Below are 23,257 nucleotides of genomic sequence, written 5' to 3'. Positions count from 1 at the left end.
TTGCTATACAATGTGTCTTAGAGATTCATTCATGTCACTGAATAAATCTCTATGTCATACTTTTCCAAAAATGTTTTACTACTAGTAAAGTGTACATACATTTATCATCTTAACCATTTTTTAAATGTACAGTTCAGTAGTATTAAGTACATTCACATTGTTCTGCAACCATCTCCAGAACACTTTTTATCTTACAAATTGAAAATCTATACCCATTAAACAATTCCTCATTCTTCCCTCCCCACCCCCACCTATGGCAACCACCACTTTACTTTCTGTCTCTACAAAGTCAACTAATCTAGGTACTTCACATAAATTGTACAATATTTAACATTTTGTGACTGGCTTATTTCACTTAGCATAATGTTCTCAAGGTTCATCCCTGTTGTAGCATATATCGGAATCTCCTTCATTTTTAAGGCTGAATAACATTTCACTGTATACATATACCATTTTTTTATCCACTTATCTGTCAATAGATACTTGGGTTGATTTTAGCTATGGTGAATAATGCCACTATGAATGTGTGTATATAAAAATCCACTTGAGTCCCTGCTTTCAATTCCTTTGTGTATATATCCAGAAGTGAAATTGCTGGACCATACAGTAATTCTGATCCCAATCTTTCTGAGGAGTTGCCACATCATTTTCCACAGCAGCTGCACCATTTTACATTCCCACCAACAGTGTACAAGGACTGTAATTTCTCTACATCCTTGCCAACGCTTGTTATTTTCTGTTTTTTTAATACTAGTCATCACAATATGTGTGAAGTGGTATCTCACTGTGGTTTTGAATTGCATTTCCCTAGGGATTACTGATGTCAGCATCTTTTCATGTGCCTTTTAGCCATTTGCACATCTTTTATCTCATACTTTTTAACAGTTGTGTTATATTCTGATGAATGACTGTGGCACCACAAATTCAGTCACCTACTGATGGACATTTAGGTAGCTTCCAATTTTCTGCCATGAATAACTTTACACATGCATATATATAAGTAACCATACAAATCAGTTTCTTAAGGATAGTCCCAGTGTATGCATGTCCTCCAATTCACTACCTTTCACTCTCAAAAGCATTCTGATTTGAATAATATATATTTATCCTAGTGTTAGTTCAGCTATAGGACAAATTGCTACAAGTGAAATTAGGCAAGAACTACCTTTGGTTAAACCTTCCAGGCTATCTGTTACCAGGATCCACCCCACATTAGTAACCTAGCATTAGAAAGAAATACCAGAATATGGCTTTGCTCTGTCTGAGACATGTAGGCAATAAACTTAGACCACAAGAGTTGCAAAAAAAAGATAAGCAAAGGCATGACTAAGATTCAAGTACAAAAGACTGACAGAATAGTGATACCACCACTTCCAAGAGAAAACAAAACATCAAATAAATGAAAACTGACTCTTACAGAAAGTCGGTAGTATAGGGGCCACAAAAATAAAAACAAAACAAAACAAAACAAAAATTGGGAGAGAACTAACTGAAATTAAGAGAAAATTGGCATGATAAAGACTGTTGTATTTTCTCTGACACCAAACATGTATTTTTGTTCCAACACCAACTAGGGATCCAACAATTCAATTCAATCACCATACTAACTTCCCAGAGTCAGTGTAGACCCCACATTCAAGGGGTCAGGGCACAGCCCCACAAGACTGCGCTCACTTCAGATGCCAGCTGCAAAAGGGGTGCCCAAGTTATCCACATTTCTGCCTGCAGACTACAAATTTGAGGGGTTCACACAACTGCCCCAGTTAGGTTCAATAATTCACTAGAACAACTCACTAAACTCAGGAAGACCTTTACCTACATTTACCAGTTTACTATAAAGGATATAACTCAAAAACAGCCAAATAAAAGAGATGTATAGGTCAAGGTATAAAGGGAGGGAATGGGGCAGAGCCTCCATGCCTTCTCCAAGCACACTACCTTCCCAATGTGTTCACCAGCTGGGAAGATCTCTGTACCCTTTCATTTAGGGGCTTTATGGAAGTTACATTAGGTAGGCATGATTGATTCGCTCATTGGCTATTGGTGACTTAATTCAATCTCCAGGCCCTCTCCCCTCCCAAGTAGGGCTGAAATTTTCAACCCTCTAATCACATGGTTCATTCCTCTAGCACACCAGTCCCCTTCCTGAAGGTATTTGGGGTTCCTTAAACTCATAAACCATCCCATTAGCATACAAAAGACAGTAAATTCCAAAAGTTTCAGGAACTCTGTGCCAGGAACAGAGATAAAGAATAAATGTTTATTTTTTATTTTACCACAAAGATTGAATTAGTAATGTCAGAAAATAAAGTGGTCAAGGAGAATTAAGATAAGCAAAACAATCATTGAATTCAGCAAGAACACTGTGGCAGAGGAAAGGTAGTTGTTCATTAAATGCTTCACTTCTCTCCTAGGCACATATCTAGGCTTTATTTGCCAAACTCTCATTATAATTAACTGTGGTTATAGATAATTGTGGTTATCTATTCTGATGAATAGAACAGGATACAAGTGATATATACAGTATCCAAGGCCGACCTCATAAAACCAACCTTTACTATCTTTCATGCTTTCTTCTTTTTTTTAATTCAGAAAGCTCAACATATTTATTGAGAATCTATTATATATTAAGTACTGTTCTAAAAAGCACAGGTGATATTATAAGAGTATCAACAAAAGAGTTACTGAAAAAATCACAATGGGATTGAAATTAGAAATGAATGTGGCAATAATTGGATAATAGGCAAAATGAAACTGCAAATCATCATAACTGAGTTAACATGTGCATTATTTGTTGTCTTCAGCAACATCAATTTCACTCTGCCTGCTGACATGTTTTTTTTTCCCATGGGTTATTTTTATTTTTATTTATTTAAAAAATTTTTTAAATTTTATTTTATTGAGTTATAGTCAGTTTACAATGTTGTGTCAATTTCCAGTGTAGAACACAATTTTTCAGTTATACATGAACATACATATATTCATTGTCGCATACTTTTTCACCATTTTTGAAGTAGGGCTCCTTCTGGATATATGCCCAGGAGTGTTCCATGCTTTCTTTTAAAACTCCACTAACTGAATGTTGATGCCCAAGATGACCCTGAGAACCACACTTTGAAGTGGCAAGTCACTGTCCCATCTACCCCACTGCCATTAATTAGACTTTATGCAAGTGAAAAAGAAAAAAAGCTTCTTTCATTCTAGCTACTTAGGCTTCAAGATTTATCTATCATAACACCTAGTATTAACTTAATGAATTCAGAAAATATTAATAAACTTCAAATTTGCAATTTCAGAATGGAAAGGACATAAACTATAGTTCAGAATAAATGCCTGAGATGTGAGTAAAATGGATGTAAGAGGTAAGAGTAGATGGCAAGAAACTTGTAACATTACAGTTTATTAAAATTTTAATAGAGAATCACCTGATAATAACCCTGTAGGAAAAGCAGTATTATCAGAAAGGTAAATTAACTTTGCTCAAGGTTGTAAAGTTTCAGATCCCATATTCTTTCCACTGTACCACACTAGTCCCTTACAGAAATGGAGACAGCAAATGAAGAAGAATTTGAAACATTTTATAATGTAGAATTTGGAGAATAGCTAAAGAGATAAAGTCAGGAAAACATTTTTTAAGCTAATACATGGGATCAATAGAAACTGAAGAACAGAAGAGGGACCTGGAATTTCAAAAGTATAGAATAAACCACAGCAGTGATCCGACAGACAATTACACAAGAGATAAATAGCAGTATTCCATGTGGTAGCAGGGCCAGGCTGTTTGCAAACAACATGTATTTGTAGATTAGGCTTGTGTACTGTAGTTCTGGATCTTCCTCAGGAAGTTCTCTATGGCATCAAAGCATCAGATACAGCAGAATGCCAGCATGGCAAGAAAATCCTGTCTAAGGTGGTTCCAAGAGCAGACCATAGAGACTGGGTAGATGAAAGATTATCCAGCATAATGGCTATCAATGCATTTGTACATTAGTAGAATTGAAAGTAACTGAAAGCCTAGTACAGTGTAACAAATAGACTTAAGTGAGCACCGAAGAATGTGAGAAGAGTAACACTAAGACTGATGATCCTCTACCTCAGAGATGTTGAGAGAATTCACTACCTCAGATGCACCCTCTAGACTCCATCACGTTCCTATCTGCCATGCAGTTTTATTACTTCAAAGAGACAAATGTCTCTTTGGGAGTTGGAAACAAAAACGTGAGCTCCAACCACCACTTTCCAGCTTAAACTTCATTTATATCCCACTCGCTTTGTGAACATATTAAAAGTCCTTTTTTGTAGTCCTCAGTATGTTTCAAAAAGCCATGTCTTCATATTTCATAGCAGTGTTCTTATGTTATCAGTCTCAACTCTATGCAAAATCAAGAGGTTTTCCACACATTCTTTACACCATCTTTAAAACTGAACTCATTATCAAGCACCCTATCTCAGCACAGAGGCTTTAGATGCTACCTAATATCTTTTGTAAGGTATCCTTTTATAACTATGTATTTTTTAGCTGTCTTCTTATATTTCTCAAATCTCTCTGGCTGGGAAAGTACCCTGCCTATCTTTCTTCTAAATAATTACTTACACAGCTAGTTTTTTATACTCACATACAGGACCTACATTTTCACCTATTATATTTAATCTTTATATATATATATATACACACACACATACATATATATATAAAACTCCAGCCTTTTAAAATCTTTGTGAACCCTGATTCCGTCATCTGATGTGTTCACTACCTTTCTCATTCTCCTTTCATGCATATTCTTCTACGAAGAGCAAAGAAAATTGTCTTCCATCCTTCCCACTCTCAGTTTCCTGATCAAACAGTATTCATATCTAGGTTGGATGAACAACTGCTACCCATTTGTGGTATTCAATGCATTCTACACAGCTTAAAGAAATAAAGCATTGCATAGTACTTATACTTCTCTGTCCTCAAATAGCATCCCATACTTAGGCTACTTCTCCTATGTTACAACTGCAGAATGTTGAATACAAGATATTCCCCCTCTTCTCCCTAATCTATATTTACGAATATAGAAAATTGGATTCGCATATAAGGTAGTCAAATCACTAGTCTATAACTTAAATAACCTAAACTAATATCTTAAGAACCTTAAATTCAGAAATTCTAACCAAATGTTTAATCTCCTTTTACTCAAGCCACAAAATTTTATCACAATACTTTAGTCTTCTAAAAAAAAAAAATTAGAAAAATCTACAAATGCCTCAATGCAGACATTCCCTAGTGAAGATGATGGCACATTTTCTGAATTACAATATTAAAAATTCACTTCTGAGACAGCATTTTTAAAAAGAGCTAGTGCCTAAACAATACTATTCTGTTAATGCCTAAAACCAAGCCAATAAAAACGTTGCTTCCCACAATCAGAAATAGATTGTTAGCCATAGAATGCCTCTGCAAAACAATTCTTAAATTTTCTTTGAAATACTGTCACTAAAATTAACTGAAACTTTATTTATATGACTGTCTGTGGTTTCCACGTATGCCTAAAAGGCTCAAGAAAAAGATAAAAATATCCCAGAATTGGAAAAGCAGTCATTATGTTTGGTTTAGCTTATTTTCATATTTTTATTTTTAAAAACCATCCAAATTAAAGTTCAGCATTTCTCAATAGAAGAAAGAGAAGGCAATTTCTTTACATAAAAGCAGAGAGACCAAATTCAGCATCCTCTAAATTAAATTTGGTATTTAACTTATTAACGAATGAATGCCTAAAATCCTTTCCCGCAAGTCATAAAGTTTAGTGAAGCTGATTTCTAACAACACAGCATTCTTTTAACATTTCTGAACTTTAGTTCTTCCAAATTCTAGAATCCTGTTTTCAGACCCTGCATTTACACTAAAATACAAATCCTAACCATAGCTTAAAGTGTCACTCTCAGAATAATCTCAGATCTTGGCTGAGACTAAGTCAGAAGACCTGGGTTTGAATCTTAGCTCTGCTGCATCTCAGTTGTTAAACCATAATGTAATAGTTTAAGCTTCCTAATCCTCAATTTACCTACTTTAAGTTGGATGAACTCCATTCATCTAATCTGTAAATTCATCACAGTCTATCAATTAAACACAACTGTTAGATATTAACATTAGTTATATGCTAAAAGTTGTTCCACTACCACTGCCTTAGAAAGGGTAAAAAAATTTTTTTCCACAGAAATCATCAGAAAAGGGTCACTATCACCCAGCAATCACTTTGGGACTGAGCCAGATCACTTTCAATTAGACTAAATTTTTATTAGGCGTAACTCTGGTCTTGAAGCTGCAGGGGTTGCTCTAGATTACACAGTTTAACAGTTATTCAAGTTATTCATATGCAGAATAGCTGCACATCTCTAACACATAAAGTATGGCACAAAGCAATAAATCATAAGACAATAAAAATTTAACAGTTAATGATTCTATTATGTTCTAAAATAGGCTTTGATAGATAAATTTATTCTGTACCTGACAAAGTACAATAGACATTAGAAGATTAGAATTGCTATCAGTGACAGGAAAACTTAAAGGAAAAAGAAAATTCCCAATATAATCCAGCAGATCAAATATTCTTTAAATATTAAATCTACCCAAAATTTTTGAAATGCTTCACAAAGAATCAGCTAAGAAACTGTCAAAAAAAATCTTAGGTGAGGAAGTTATGCTACCTCTTAACACCTCCATTTCACCAACCCAGCAGCACAAAACTCTACTTGTTATTGGAGACACTGACCATGCTTGAACATGGGAGATTCTGTCATACAAAGAAAAAATATCCATTTACTAAGTTAAAATCAATATGTGTCTCTCCATCACTACTGGAGAAATATCAGAGGCATCACAGTATCTATGCCTTAGCTTTCGAAAAACAAAAATTTTTCTTTCTCAGTTATAGCTAGATAGCTACAGTCAAGTCATGATCTCTCTCTGCCCCAACAATGTTTGTTGTTCTTGAAATTTATAAAGATGGTTCACTATTCATACTGTCAAACTGATGTATTTTATTTCTATCCACACATTGATGTGAGGGGAGACAGGAACTTACAAAAAGTTCTAAAAGGCTTCCAGCCCCACAATTTCCCCGTTTCAGTCATCACTTAAAAGGATGGTGAAACAGAATTTAAAAGCTTAAATAGTACAAACACCTTGCTGTTCACACTGTAAGACCAATTACTAGTATTCACAGGTATGTGGAAGAGAAGAGAAAGGAATACAAGGGGCTCTCCCGAAAGCTACTTTTCGTTGGATCCCTTACTTTAAAATCTACTTCTCCTCTCCATCTGTGTGGTAACTTTTTACCCTACTCAGAACTCTTTACTTCCAATGTGTGGGATTTTTCCCCCCCACAACAAGCAATTCTCCACAGCATCCGCTGGGTGTCCTACAATTTAACTGATTGATTATGGTTAAGGACTCAATCCCACGAGATTAACCTTCACTTCAGATGCCAATCACAAGTAGCAGGTCCCCAGGTTACCCACAATTTTTGTACGACTCGGCTACAAATTGGAGGTTCCTGTGACCTCCACCCCTTTGGATTCAAGTGGCTCACAGAATTCAGGAAAACATTTATTTACATTTACCAGTTTATCAGATATGACAAGGAATACAGATGAACAAGCCTGATGAAGAGATACACAGAATAAGGTCTGGGAGGGTCCCAAGCACAGGAACTTTAGTCTCTGTGCAGTTGAGGTTCATCTTGCTTTCAGTATGTGGATGTTTCACCAACCTGGAAGCTCTCTAAACTCCATACTTTTGGGATTTTTATGGTAGCTCATCACGTAAGCACAATCAATCATTAACTCCATTTTCAGCCCTTTTCCATTCTCAAGAGAATGGCAGACAGGGCTGAAAATTCCAAGCTTCTAATCATGGCTCAGTCTTTCCAGTGACCAGTCCCCATTCAGGAGCCATCCAGGAGCCCACCCAGAGTCACTGCATTAGAACAAAAGACACTCCTATCACCCAGGAGATTACAAAGGTTTCAGGAACCCTGTGTCAGGAACCGGGGCCAAAGCCTAAATATTAAAACAAAAGATGCTCCTAGTACTTTTGTCACTTAGGAAACCACAAGGGTTTCAGGAACCAGGAACTAGGATCCTAGAGCACTAATTATTTCTATTATCTCATAGATCCCGACATTCTTTCCCTGTTTTTAATGCCAAAACTCAAGATTCACCCTCTCTGTGGGTCTACAGAACCCACAGCCTTCTTTACACAACTGGGTTATAACAATCAAAATTAAACATTCAGCAATGTGTCTTTTCTCCTCAGTGAAGCAGAAATGGACAGTCATTTGCTAGGATAAGAAGATCCACAATTTCCAACATCAGTTTTATTCCTAATAAATATTTCTGTTCCATGCTAACAAAAGAATGAACAGTTCTTCCTCTGGGGGAAGTGTTGCAAGGTGTCAAACAAACAGCAACAATGATAACAATAATAATATTAACAAGCTACCTCATTTATTGAGCACTTGCTTTATGGAAGACACTATTTTAAGCATTTTATTTGTATGTTTACCATTTTATCTTTACAGTAACCCTATGAGATGAGTATTGTCACTATCCTAAGTTTATAGATGAAGACTCTGCTGTTCAAGAAGACAAGTAACTTGTCAAAAGTCATATTGTACAGCTAGGATTTCAACCCAAGCAGTCTTGTCTTCACTGTCCCATTATTCCAAATGTTCTCTCAATAAGAACTGTTTTGAAGAAAACTGCTAATATATGCGTGTGTAAATGTACACACAATATAATACACACATATACATATATACACACACTCCAAACCTGACAGTTACATTTTAAAATACTTTAGTGATCATCTTTTTAGTCTCTCATTTTAACACCACAGACCCACCACCAGTTAGAATGTCCTAGTCATCATAAATTATGCTCAACCATTAAATTCTTTTAAAATGGCTGACAGAATACAAAGCAGTTGAGTTGTGCTATTATAAAGCAACATACAAATCCTGTAGCCAGGGAGAAAAAATTCAGAGTTTGATTTCAAGATCAAATTCAAACCATGATCAGTCATTATTAAACCAGCCTTTGGTTCTCTGTGTTTTTTCGTTTAGTTTTCACTGTAACAATGACCCAGAAATTTTCAGAAAAATAAAAAAATAAATATTTGATTAGTGACAAACTCACTGAAGCCACTAGTTGGGGGAATTCTTTCTAATAATGTGTTTCAGTTAAATCACCAAATTATTTAAAAGTAACTGCAACATAAATATAACCATAAATTTAACATGAAAAGTATCATTATTAAAGTAAGATAGTACAATATCAACTTACCAATTCAATTCCCTGTGGAAAAGGTGTATCATCCCAGTCCTTCTGTGGAAATCTCTGGATTATCTTCCCCAGACCTGCTCCTGACCCTATTAATAAAATCAGTGTGAATTAGGTTATAGCGTACTTAAAAATATGAATACTCTTTATATTAACACTTATTTCTAAAAGAATACTTGTTAATTAAATTGATATACTGATTAAATATTTTCAAGTTTTAAATGGCATAAAACTACCTTCTAAACAGAATACCGACATGATAGGCAATCCTCATCCTGCAGACTCTTAAACAACTGACATATAGGGAAAGCTAGGAAAAAGAGAGGCATTGAAATGTGGAGCCTCTCCACTATGGGAGTAACTGCCCTTTTTTCCCAATAAGGAAAGCAATCTTAGTATCTCAAGCTGAAACTTAAGAACTTTCCTATGAAGACAAAGTAATTTTAAGTGACAAACTAAATGGTACTGTTAGCACTAAATTTCAGTTATAGGTGATAAACACTGTTCTGAGTTAAATAAAGATTTTTAGAGTTCTGCAGAAACTTGACCATTATCTAGGCAGGGTTTCTCAACATCAGCCCTACTGATATTTTGGGCCAGATAATTCCTTGTTGGGGGAGGGGAGGAGCTATCCTGTGCCTTACAGGATGTTTAACAATGTCCTTAGCTTCAAGTTAATAGCACTAGAAGTTAATAGCACACCACCACCACCAAGTCGCTACAACCAAAAATGTCTCCAGGACATTGCCAAATGTGCTCTGGGAGACAAAAATGCCCCTGGTTGAAAATCACTGGTCTATATAATAGTTATTATACAATTACTTTGTGACACTAAAAACCAGATCAACTTATAATTAAACTTTGGGGATGTAATCTGTGAGTAATTTGGGGCAGGAAAGTACGTGTTACATCTAAACTGCTTTTTGCTATACTTTGTAAAGAGCTTCACGTGCTTGCGTATTCTACAGGTTGTTCCAACTCACTTTGGAGAAAAAATGACAACATTCTGATTATTTGTACATCTAACTTAAGGAAACCTTAACCCTGATTCAATTTTTTTTTGAATCATCCACTATCATCTCTTATCCTCATTCCTGGGAATTCAACTCCCCCACCTTGCTCTCATGTGGACTTGAATCACTTTACAACCAAATTCTTCCCTTTAAAAGATAAAGGAAACCTAAATTCATTTTACTGACCAACTCAGAACTATGTTCTAAAACTGAGATCACATTTGAAAAAGTTGAAATAAAAACATATTCATTAAAATTAACAACTGCTGCAGTACAGTAACTCTTCACATACCTGTCAATACAGAGGAATGAAGGATTTCATTAAGAATAAACTAAACTAAAAGTCATTTATCATAGACACTCATTTTTTAAAATCCACCTCAAGCATCACCACTTCTTACCTACATAATAAAGCTAATTCAACAAATTACTAGGTACTACAGATACACAGTGAAAAAGACATGACCCCTATCCTCAAGGAACTGATAAGCTACTAGGAGAAAAAGAAAAATGAACTGATAATTTCAGTATACCATGGTAAGTACAATGACTGAAGAGAATCTAACCTAATATACAAGAGAAACCATGGGAAACTTTACAGAAGAAATAACAAGCTTTTAGTTCCTTCAGTACTGTCTCTGTATGACCAAGCACCCCAGCATACTGAATGCCTGGCACTTAGTTCATACTGAGCTAAATGTTTAATACAGTCGTTAATACTGACAGAAATTGTTTCAAGCTTAAATCTCCCTGTCTTTTTAAACAGAGATAAATGCATGTTATTTATCTCATCCTATTTAACCAGATGTCCCTACATTGAAAGTTATACCTCATGTATTGTAGGCTCACAAAATATTTATCATATTAATTTTTACTAATTATAAAAATAATAAATGATAACTGCAGAAAAAATTTTGAATACACAAAAATAAAAAGACAAAAGCACCCATAACCCCAAACATGAAGAAAATTACTGTTAACATTTGGATTTTATCCTAGGCGTTTTTCATACACATGTATTTTTTCTTCAGAATTGAGATAATACTAAGCCTAGCTTTATATATTGGTATATTACTTAATATTTTATAATGGGCCTTTGATTGTAACATACATTTCCTATTTTCTCTACTACAACTAATGCTATGAAAAGCATTTTTCTATAAAAATCTTATCCTCACCTCACTTTTGCTCGGAAAAATTCTTAGATATACAGCTACTCGATCAAAGAATATGAAAGTTTTAAAAACTCACACAAAGCCAAAGGGCCCACCAGAAAGATATTAATATTTTTTTTTACATTCTGTATATAAGAATGAGACTGGCATTTTCACTACACCTTCAACAACAAGTATTATTTTTAAAATTTGTTTTAGTTACTGCCAATTTGAGAGGTGAAAAGTTCCTCTTTAGCAGAAGCATTAACTTTCAAAAGTTCTCCAGAGCAATATGTTATTTACTGATTTCATAATGATATGCAGTCTTTCAAGAACATGAAAGCTTAGTTTGAAATGCTGATGTAACATTTATAAATGCACACAGAAATATGATTCATGAGTGATAAGACTTTGTTCTATAATAATGGAAAATTAGGTGAGAAAACTAAAAAATGAAAGTGGTAAAATGGTATCTCACCACAAGTAAAATGTGGAAAGAGCTACAATAACTTGGTTTTGAATATGTAAATTGCTGCAGCTATCAACTTTCAAGGAACTTATGAAAGTACCCTACAAAGGTAAAGACATTGTCTGATTCTTGTTTCTCAGTTTTTAAAAGTTAGGTCCAGGGATAGACTCGAGTTCAAAATTTGTAGATACTGACAGGCATATGTAGAATAGATAAACAAAATTATACAGTATAGCACAGGGAAATATATACAAGATCTTGCAGTAGCTCACAGCAAAAAAAGAAAAAAAAAGAAAAATGTGACAATGAATATATGTATGTTCATGTATAACTGAAAAATTGTGCTCTACACTGGAATTTGACACAACATTGTAAAATGACTATAACTCAATAAAAAATGTTTAAAAAAATAAAAATGCTTTTGGAAAGGAAAAAAACTTAGTCTGAATGTTTAAACTTATTTCCAAGTTTATATATTTTATCTGTAATCATTCTTATATAGGAAATACTGGTTGTACTTAAGAATGCTGACAAGATGATACTGTATATTGAGGAGCAAGCCATACTGAGGGAAGACTGTTCTAGAGTCATCATATGTCCACCTGTGGATTAATCCTTATGTCCAGAGTTGAATGAGGTCACGTCAGTCAGAATGCTTGTGGAAACAGCTCCTATCTGCACTGTGAATTAAGAGCCCCTACTCTTCCACTCCATCATAAAATCAAGAAATATGATGACCAAATGGAGTTCATACATTAAAAGGGGGACTCTTGGCAAGATACCAGCACATTTGGAAATAGCTTTCTTTGAAAAAAGTGCAAACGCTAGACAAACTGCCCCCAAACAAATTTAGGAAGGGTGAGGAAATACTGGCGTGATCAAGCACACTTTCCCCTTCTTAATGTGTGGCAACCCACTTTCCCTTGGGTTCTGGTAGGGCTGCAGACTACACAGCTCAGCCACAAAGATTAGCTAGTGACCCAGGATGATCCAACCAGTCATCACCCCCCAGGCAAAGTGACTGTTCTGGCCTTGCCAAATGACCCCAGGAGGTCAAACAGTATTCTTGGGGGTTGCTAACTAGTATGCTATAGGTGTAGAGTTTCATTAGTATGAGGAAAAAGTTCATGTGCAGAACTGAAAAGTGAGTAGGGGTTAATTACATGCTCTGCTCTATACAAAACAAGATGCTTGATATGTGCTAACTGTACTAATTGACATAAATTATTTGAATGCCTTGTGTGTGCTTAAAGTGTAAATGTGCAAAATATATACATACGACTTGGTTTAACACACACCCTGAACCTTGAGAAATGCTACTCTAATGCATAATTCGCTAAATCTTTTGTATGTTTATCTAAACAATTATGTCAGTGGTTATCTACACTGACATAGGATATCCATCTACCCACATAACCTTCTGTCAAAAGTGGCACAACTCACAGTTCAATAAAGGGCAGCAATCATGTTAGAAGCACACAGTCCTACCTCCCCTCCCACCAACCAGAAATATTGAAATGATTAATTTAATTATATTTATTGCTACTTGTCTGTCTCACCTTACTAGAATAAAAACAGTGATTTTGGCCTGATTTGTTTACTGCTGTAGGCATTGAGAACAATTACTGGTATATATTAGATACTTAGTAAAAGACTTGTTTAATCAATGAATGGGACTATTAGGTGGGCAAAGACACAGAAAAACTAGCAAGCAATTTATGACCAGAGTGACCTGGCTATAAAAAGTTATCCTATACAAGTCAGATTCCTCTGCTAGCAAATTATGAATAGAAGAAATGAGAGACTACAGCAGCTAAAAAGATGTTATCAAGACTTGTGAGCTCAGGCAACCATAGGGGGTCACGTGTAAAGCCAATTACAGAACAGTAGAAACCTCCAGCAGAGACTTGCCAGCAGAAAAAGATTAACAGTACAGATGTAGAAAGCAGCAGAAATGACACACAGAAAGGCTGTGCAGCTGTCTAAGTTCTACCTCCAATAAATTCTGGCAGCACTGTAGCATGTGTCATTAAACTCCTGAAGTATTCTTACGATATTCCTCCCTCTTAAGCCCAGATAAACCCATATTCCTTGTCACTGAAGAGTCCAAACTGGAACAGACTGTAAGAGGAACCCTGACAGATCAAGCTCTTTCAAACTGGTAAAGGGTCTGGAAATTATTACATAAAAAGATTAAGTCAGAAAACTTTTTTAAGAAGCACACATAAGAACTTTCTCCAAATATGTGAAGAGCTACTATATGGAAGAAGAAAGAGTGCAGCAAACTAGAGCCAAAAGCTGTCATTAAGAGGACATATTTTTGAGTCAATATAAAGGAAGAACCTCCTGAGAATGAGAACCATCAAAAAACAGAATGAATTGCCACAGAAAGCAATGACTGTAACTGGAGTTTTAGTACAAGCTATCAGTTTTTGTGATCTGGAAAACTGGGCAGAATGCTAAGAGGATGTATCCAGAAAATCTGCAGTAATTCATTTATTCAACAATAACACAATGCCAGGCCTTGTGTTAGGTGCTAAGGATAAAACTTGCTGTGAGGATATTCAAAACTTGAATTGAGGTTTTTGAAATACAAATAAAAGGACAGATGTAAACACAGTAATAACAACAGATAAAGATTAGGGAAGAAGACAATGTTGTTTAGATACCAGGTCATGAGACTAATGAAATCAAGGATAGAAAAACTAAAAAATTCTGAATTTTGAAACAAAGATATTATTTCCATTTTGACATAAAAGCAGCATCACTTAAGTCCAATGATGATAAATGTAAGTTCTTGAGAATCCAAATAAAACAATAAGTAATAGTTTATTACAAAAGAAAAATCTTAAAAGCAGGCATTCTTTCATGGTTCAAAAAGCAATTCATTAAGTCTGTTCTCTATACCTGTGAGTCTGTTTCTGTTTTGTTATGAGGTGGAGGGGAGATAAGCGATTGAGAGGTACAAACTATTATGTATAAAATGAAGAGGCTATAGGACGTACTGTACAGTACAGGGGATAACAGCCATTATTTTTGGTGACTTTAAATGGAGTATAATCTGTAAAAATATTGAGTCATTGTGTTGGACACCTGAAACTAATATGATTTTGTAAATCAATTATACTTCAATTTTTAAAAAGCAATTCAAAGTTGTCTAAAAGTTTATGATATGAACATGATGGCCTTTTTTCACAGTGACTTTGTTTCTCAGATGATTTATACACTTAGCAAACTTCATACTCAGTCTACATTTAATACTGCAAAGACATTCATGAATAATTAGGGAAATCAAAGTATACACATTTTGGCTGGCTAACACATTTCAAATAACAGACTAAATTTATTATTATCTACATGTAAAGACAGAATTCTCTAGCTCTATTAATCCAGAGATATTTGTCTTTGGTGTATTTCACTTAGAGTAATGCTGGGGGAAATAGGGAGAGGTTGGCAAAAGAGCACAAACTTTCAGTTGTAATATGAATAAGGTCTGAGGATCTAATGTAAAACCTGGTGACTATAATTGATAACACTGTATTGCAAAACTGAAATTTTCTAACAGAATAGAACTTGTTTTCACTTCTAAAAAAAGATAAATACGTGAGGTGATGAATGTATTCATTACTAGATGGGTGGAATCCTTTCACAATGCATACGTATACCAAATCACCATGATGTGTTCTTTAAATACCTTACAATCTTATTTGTGAATTTTACCTCAATAAATAGTTGGGAAAAAATGGTGAAAAGCCAAAATAAAAAATTTTAATGAAGGGTACTAACAGAAACTTTTAAATAGGAATATTGTACAAATGAAATAGTAACCTTTATCACTGACCTTTGAAATAATTTTACAAGTAAAAGAACAGACAATATAGAACAATATGTCATTAAAACTGCCCTCCCATTTTCATCAAATATTGCCTATCCCTTGGTTCCTAACTGATCCTCATCTCTCCTAAGGAGGACAAGAACAGAATGGACATAGATTTGTCCTTATAGAGGAAGGAAGAGTTCTGATAAAGAAACATGGCAGACATAGTGTATCTGACCTCTGATTAGTATAGTGGAAAGAACCTAGGCTTGGAGGTTAGTCAGAAATAGGTTCAAATCCAGGCTCTGCTATTTCATAGTCTTGTGAACTTGAAAAATTCACTTAATCTCTCTAAATCTCAGTTTTCTCAACCTCAAAATACAGTTAATATAATTCCCATCACACAAGGCTGCCACTGAGAATGAGATTACATACCCAACAACACAGTATCTGCCACAAAAGACAGGCTAGAGACAAGAAAAATAAGGTCAATTTAAGGCTTACTCTTTTACGTGAAGAATTATAATTTAACGGAGTGCCCAATGTTAATACCTTAATATACGTGAGGTATCCAAAGCCCATTAAGGAATCAATGGCAACCTAAAGGATAGCCTTTAGCTGACATTTGTTTTATACTGTCCAAACAACAATTTTATTAATTACATAGTTGAAAACAGAAGACATCCTCTTCAAATATGTAAAAAAATAAAAAATCAGAGAAGATGGAGATGGAGGTAACAGAAACATAGCTCGTCAATCTTCCTGAATTCCCATATAAAAAACAGACTGCTTTAAGATAGCACAATTGAACTGGCATAAAGACTAATGTAACACAATAGAAAGCCCAGTAATAAACTGATGTATGTGGTCAAATGATCTTTAAGAAAAGTGCCAAGGCTACGCAGTGAGGAAAGAATAGTTTCTTAACAAATGGTGCTGGGAAAACTGGATATCCACCTGCAAAAAAATAAAGTTGGACCCTTACTTACACCACTTACAAAAATTAATTCAAAATGGATTAAAGACCTAAACCTAAGACCTAAAACTACAAAATTCCTAGAAGAAAACAAAGGAGAAAAGCTTCATGACATGGAATTTGGCAATTACTTCTTGGATACAACATAAAGAACACAGGCAATAAAAGCAATAATAAGACAAATGGGACTGTATCAAACCTAAAAACTTCTGCACAGCAAAGAAAAATATCAACACAGTAAAATGCAACCTGCAGAATGGGCGAAAATATTTGCAAATCATGTATCTAATAAAGAGTTAATATCCAGAATATATAAAGAATCCCAACAACTCAACAATAACAACAATAAAAATCCAATTAAAAAATAGGCAAAGGGAGGGGCGAGGCCTGGAGGAGGCAGGCTTGTCCAGCAAGAGTAGAATGGGGTAACCTGGACACTGACCAGGAGCCTTATTTAGGCTGGGCGGGGACTGGGCTAGGAGGCCGGCCTTGAGGGGGCTGGCCCTAATGAGTTCATGGGGGCGGGGCTTGACATGGACTCAGTCTGACTGTTGAGGGGACACAATCTGATGGGACCCGGCGGGGTTTTGGGAGGTGGGGCTTAATGGGTCTGGCATGGCTAACTTCCCCTAACCTGAGACAAACGTTAAGGGGGCAGAGCCAATGATGCTAAGTATCACTTAATGGGGGCAAGGCTTTCCTTATGGGCGTGGCATGGCCCGTAGATGGGTTAATGAGAAGGTATATCTAGAAGAGGTCTAGGCCTAATGAGACAAGGGAATGGACTTGAAGGAGCAGAGCATGGCTGGGAATCGGCTGGATTAAAATAGAATAATGTCCAGGTGGAGGTATGGCATGTGATCCATAAAGGCCTAATTAATCTTGGCCACTGAATGTGATCTTTTTTTTTAATGGCAGTATAGTCGGTTTACAGTGTTGTGTTAATTTCTGGTGTACAGCATAGAGTGTGGTCCTTTGAAGGGGTGAGAACTATTGGAGCTGGGGTGGGATGTTGGGACAAAACAACTGTTCAGAAGTCATGGAGATGAAGTAGGTTCCTAGACAGGTGGGACCTGAGAAGGGTGAAGCTGAGGGAAGGTTGCGGCTGAGCTTCTATGAAGCAAGCCCTCGGAGGGGCTAGGTCTTTTGAGTCTGCCATTGGGTAGGTGTGCCCTGGCAAAAGAGGATCCTACCGTGGGGGCACAACCAGGGCAGCAAGGGTAGGGACAGGCGAGGACTGATGAGACGGAGGGAGCAGTGAGGCGGCTGCGCAGTACAACCCAGAGTCCCCGCCCCCTCGCACCCATTACTCCAACATCGGGGCCAATGAGAAGGAGAAGGTCCGGCAGTTTGGGAGGCTCTTTGCCCAGCTGGCTGGAGATGCCATGGAGGTCAGTGCCACAAAACTCATGAACATTCTCAACAAAGTCGTGACCTGACATCCTGATCTGAAGACAGATGGTTTTGGCATTGACACATGTCGCAGCATGGTGGCCGTGATGGACAGTGACACAACTGGCAAGCTGGCTTTCAAGGAATTCAAGTAGTTGTGGAACAACATCAGAAAGTGGCAGTCCATATACAAACAGTTTGACGTTGACTGTTCAGGGACCATTGGCAGCAGTGAACTCCCAGGAGCCTTTGAGGCAGCAGGGTTCCCTCTGAATGAGCATCTCTACAATATGATCATCCGATGCTACTTAGAGGAGGGAGGGAACATGGATTTTGACAATTTCATCAGCTGCCTGGTCAGAGTGGATGCCATGTTCCGTGCCTTCAAATCTCTTGACAAAGATGGTACTGGACAAATCCAGGTGAACATCCAGGAGTGGCTGCAGCTGACCATGTATTCCTGAAGGGGAGCCCCAGACCTGCCTCCTCATCACCTCACTGTAGGATTCACCTTGGACTCTTCAGTCTCTTCCAGGGCTGATCCTGTCTGCAGTCACATCTTCACAGGCCCCGCTGACCCACAGGCCTTTCTGTTCTCTGAGCCCTCAGTACCTGGCTCTCAGTCAAAAGCCAGAGCCCAACATGCCCCAACACGCCCTGCCCCAACACACCCATCTCACACCCACTCTGTAACCCCTCTCTTGCACCTGTGCCAAGCCCAAAACTTGTGTTGCTTTCACACCCCAAGGGCCCTTCTCTCAATTCTGGAAGTATCACTCCAGTCCCTACGCCCATTCAGTTACCACCCAGGCAGTCGAACTCCAGGCCATTAACAGGCCCACATGCCCCAGTGCCTTTGTCTGTATTCTGCTCCCAGCCTGCCAGGCCCAGGAGGAAATAAATGCACCCCAGTTGCTATTCTCTCTGAAAAAAAAAAAATGGCAAAGGACTTACATAAACATTTCTGCAAAGAAGACATACAAATGGCCAGCAAGTATATGATGAGATGCTCAACATAACTAAGCATTAGGGAAATGCAAGGCAAAACCACAAGGAGATACTACCTCACACAGGTTAGGATGGCCACTATTAAAATTCCAGAAAACAAGTGTTAGTGAGGATGCAAAGAAATTGGAACTCTCGTGTGCTGTTGTCTTGGATGTAAAATAGTTCTGCCATTATAGAAAACAGTATGGAGGTTCCTCAAAAAATAAAAAATAGAATGACCATATAATCCAACAATCCCACTTCTGGGTATGTAAGAATTGAAAACAGAATCTCAAAGAGATATTTGCACACCCATGTCCACTGCAGCATTATTCACAACAGCCAAGAGGTAGAAGCAACCAAAACGTCTATTAACAGACGAATGGATAAAGAAAATGTAGTACATACATACATGGAATATTATTTAGCCTTAAAAAATAAAGAAATCTTGTCATATGCTACAACATGGATGAATTTTGAGGACATTATGCTAAGTGAAATAAGCCAAATACTTCAAGATCCCTCTTATATGACAAACGTAACGTAGCCATACTTTTAGAAACAGAAAGTAGAATGGTGGTTGACAGGGGCTAGGGAAGAGAGGAAAGAGGTTTTGTTCAATGGGTATAGAGTTTCAGTTTTGCAAGATGAAAAAGTTCTAGGGATCTGTTGCAAAACAATGTGCACATATATATGTTACATATTAGTTAATACTGCTATACTGTATATTTTAAAATCTTTAAGATTATCAATTTTATTTTATGCATTTTTTACTATTTTTTTAAAGGTAATACAACCAAATACTCATGGACAATATTTATAAGAAAACTAGGTGAAAAGATACCCTCAAAATACTCCAATTGGAGAAAAACCTCTAACATCCATAAAACCTGCAAAATATCAGCATCTGTGCAGGATTAAGAAAGAAACAATGATAATGGTTTGAGAACAGGAGGACCCTAAAATAGCCAACATGTATTCACTGGAAAGTAGAATGGCCAACTTGAGAGCAGCAGCTCAAAATGGAAGGGCAAGAACAACATTTCCACAGCAAGGTCTAAAATTGCTGGAGCAGTTTAGGAAAAACTGCAGGGAGTAGAATAAAACTTGAGAGGAAAAGAACATATGCTACCTGACTTAAAGATTTACAATTAAAGCTACAGAAATCAAGACAATGTGCTACTGTCATTAGAATCAATAAATAAAGTAGACAATAAAAGAAAATCCATGTGGCTGTCTCAACAGATGCAGAAAAACATCTGACAACATTCAATACCCATTTATGATTAAAAAAAAAACCACTCAGCAAATAACAAAACATCCTCAATATGATTTTATCATGGCAAGCATTTATAAAAAGCCTATGGCTAACATCATACTTACTGGATACAAACGTAAATGCTTTTCTATTAAGACACAGAAAAAGGATGTCCACTACAATGATTTATATTCAACATTGTACTGGAAATGCAAATCAGTACAATAAAATAAGAAAAAGACATAGAAGGTATACAAATGGGAAAAGCATAAGTAATATTGTCTTTATTTGAAAATAACCCATAGAAAATCCTAAGAAATTTTTTAAAGCTACTAGAACTAATAAATGAGTTTAGCAAGACTTCAAAGGGTCGATACAAAAAACTGATTATATTTCTATATAGTAGTATATTTCTATATACTAACAATAAAAACTAAAAATTTTAAAACTATATGCCATAGCATCAAAAATCATGAAATGCTTAGGGCCATTAATAGGTAGATGAATAAATAAATTGTGGTGTATCCATATAGTGGAATATAATTCAACACTAAAAAGTAAAAAACTGCTGATATATGCAATAACACGGATAAATCTCAAAATAATTATGCAGATCAAAAGAAGCAAAACACAAATGAGTACATACTACAGGATTCCATTCCTATCAAGTTGCAAAAAAGACAAATCTTACCTATAGTAATAGATAGCAGATTAGTGGTTACATAGGGCTAGGGATGGATATTAGGGACCCACTTGAATAAAAGAGGCACAAAGGAATTTTTTTAAGTGATGGAAATTTTTTTTATTCTTATTGCAGTGGTGTTTAAATGAGTAAATACTTCTGCTACCAGAGAGTTAAGACAATCTGCGAGAAATCCATCTTCTTTAAATTTTGCCTACAGTCAAAATGGAATCTATTATCATCTATGGAAGGATGAAAGAGCTCTAGCATAATGCATATATAATGTACACTTTCCTCCTGTAATAGTTTTCTCTTTATTTGAGCATGTTCTTGTCTGTGCTTAAAAGATATTGATTGAAATGTGTCGTATCTCAAGGCAGCCTGTTCTACCTCTGGATGGTTATCAAAGATCTTTCTGAGCAACTGACAAAGGGAAACTTTAATTATGACGTGCAGTATTAACACCAATCTATCAAATTATTTTTTAAAGCACTAAATGTATTATGTAAATACGAACTGAGAAAACGACAGTCTCTGTTAAAATTTAAGGATAATAACTATTCCTCTCTTCCTTCTCTGGCTCTCTCTATACATACATTTTGGGTTTTAATAAAAAGATAGGTATCTTTAAATTAATTTGAGTAATTTTAAACTCTTTCTAAGCCCCAGAAGATAGGAAATACATTTAGTTATAAAGTATACTAGGTTGATAGTATACCCCAAAGGTTCATGTCTATCTCACAATGAAACTTTATTTGGAAATACAATCTTAGAAGATATAATTAGTTAAGATAAGGTCATACTAGATTAGGGTAGGCCCTAATCCAACGGCCGGTACTCTGGAGGAAGAGAAAACAGAGACACAGACAGAAACACAGGGAAACCTCCATGTGAAGACAAAAGCAGAGACTGGAGTGTTACAGCTCCAAGTCAGAGAATGCCAAAGACTGAGTGCAACTACCAAACCTAGGAGAGAGGCATGGACCACACTCTCCCTCAGAACCCTCCAGAAAGAACCAACCTTGCCAACACCCTGATTTTGGTCTTCTAACCTCTAGAACTGTGAAAAATAAATTTCTGTTGTTTTAAGCTACTCAAGTTTTAGTACTCTGTCACAGCAGCCCTAAAAAACTAAAATATTTGGTAACAAATATTTCATTACATTAGTAGGTATTTGATTTGGTTGGCATGAAAGAAAAACTAGAAAAAAATCTGTTATAATATCTACTGTTTGTCACAGTCCTCCTTCTTGGGACTATACAGGTTATATTCAGTCCCGTTTCTACATGATAGCCCTTCAATATTTGAAAATAACTAACAAAAATCTTATTCTGTACCTCTTCCTCTATGACTCCTCTGATCTTTTCTTTTTCAACTTAAATATTTTCAATATTTAATTAAAAAAAAATTTGTCCCATGGATCTCAGCATGATTTCTTTTTACAAGGTTAAGAACATAAAGTGGAGATCTACACTACCTGAATTCTAGTCCAGTTCTGTCATTTACTTACTACGTGACACTGTGAAAATTGCATTACTTCTTTGTGCTTCATTTTTTCCCACACATAAAACAGAGATACTATTACCTACCTCTTAAGAGCTCTTGTTAGGAAAAATATGAGTTAATATACATGTAAAGTGTTTCAACAAGCACTTGGCACATGGTAAATGCAATATAAGTGTTGGTGATGATGATGCCCATGATGATTGTAACAGAATAAGTGTGTGCCAATTTGCCTGAGTAGTACTCAGAGCTGAACACAGTACTTGAGGTTACTGAGCTGGTCGAAGTGAACAGTTCTAAATAGCTGCTATTAACAAGCCTGGTGTTGTATTAGGTCTTCTGGTGACCACAAGACTCTTCTGAATGAGACATGTACATTTTTAAACATGTTTTGATGCTATCCTGTACCTGTACAAAAAGCATTTCAGACTCAAGTTATAAGTGTTAAATTTCTTTAGTTTAGCCTAGCACATACATGTTTTGGACCCTATGTCTCTTACCCACTGTATTTATATTAGTCAAATTCTTTTTAAGTGAGGGCATACATATCATAAAATGTGACCATTTTAACAGTTTGATGGGTGTTGACAAAGTCTCAAAAACTATTTCAGTAAAATAAAAATAAAAATGAAAAAGTGGAAATTATTTATGTTATATTAAAAAATCATCCAAGAAGTTCCTCCAG

General features: G+C 36.0%; 1 protein-coding gene and 1 pseudogene across 4 annotated transcripts in view; one reads left to right on the top strand and one right to left on the bottom strand.

Annotated features, from left to right (window-relative positions):
- SBF2 (SET binding factor 2) overlaps nucleotides 1-23,257 on the bottom strand; it is a 382,691-nt gene that overhangs the window by 307,300 nt on the left and 52,134 nt on the right. For all 4 annotated transcript variants that reach the window (XM_032489038.1, XM_032489035.1, XM_032489037.1 and 1 more), the window contains exon 2: nucleotides 9,325-9,410. In XM_032489038.1, coding sequence (XP_032344929.1) covers nucleotides 9,325-9,410 — 86 coding nt within the window. The remainder of the gene's footprint in view (nucleotides 1-9,324; nucleotides 9,411-23,257) is intronic.
- Nucleotides 17,705-19,081, top strand: LOC102505230 (annotated as a pseudogene).

Source organism: Camelus ferus, chromosome 10, assembly GCF_009834535.1.
Source record: "Camelus ferus isolate YT-003-E chromosome 10, BCGSAC_Cfer_1.0, whole genome shotgun sequence".
Taxonomy (NCBI): Eukaryota; Metazoa; Chordata; class Mammalia; order Artiodactyla; family Camelidae; genus Camelus; species Camelus ferus.
This window is presented reverse-complemented; position numbering and strand designations above follow the sequence as displayed.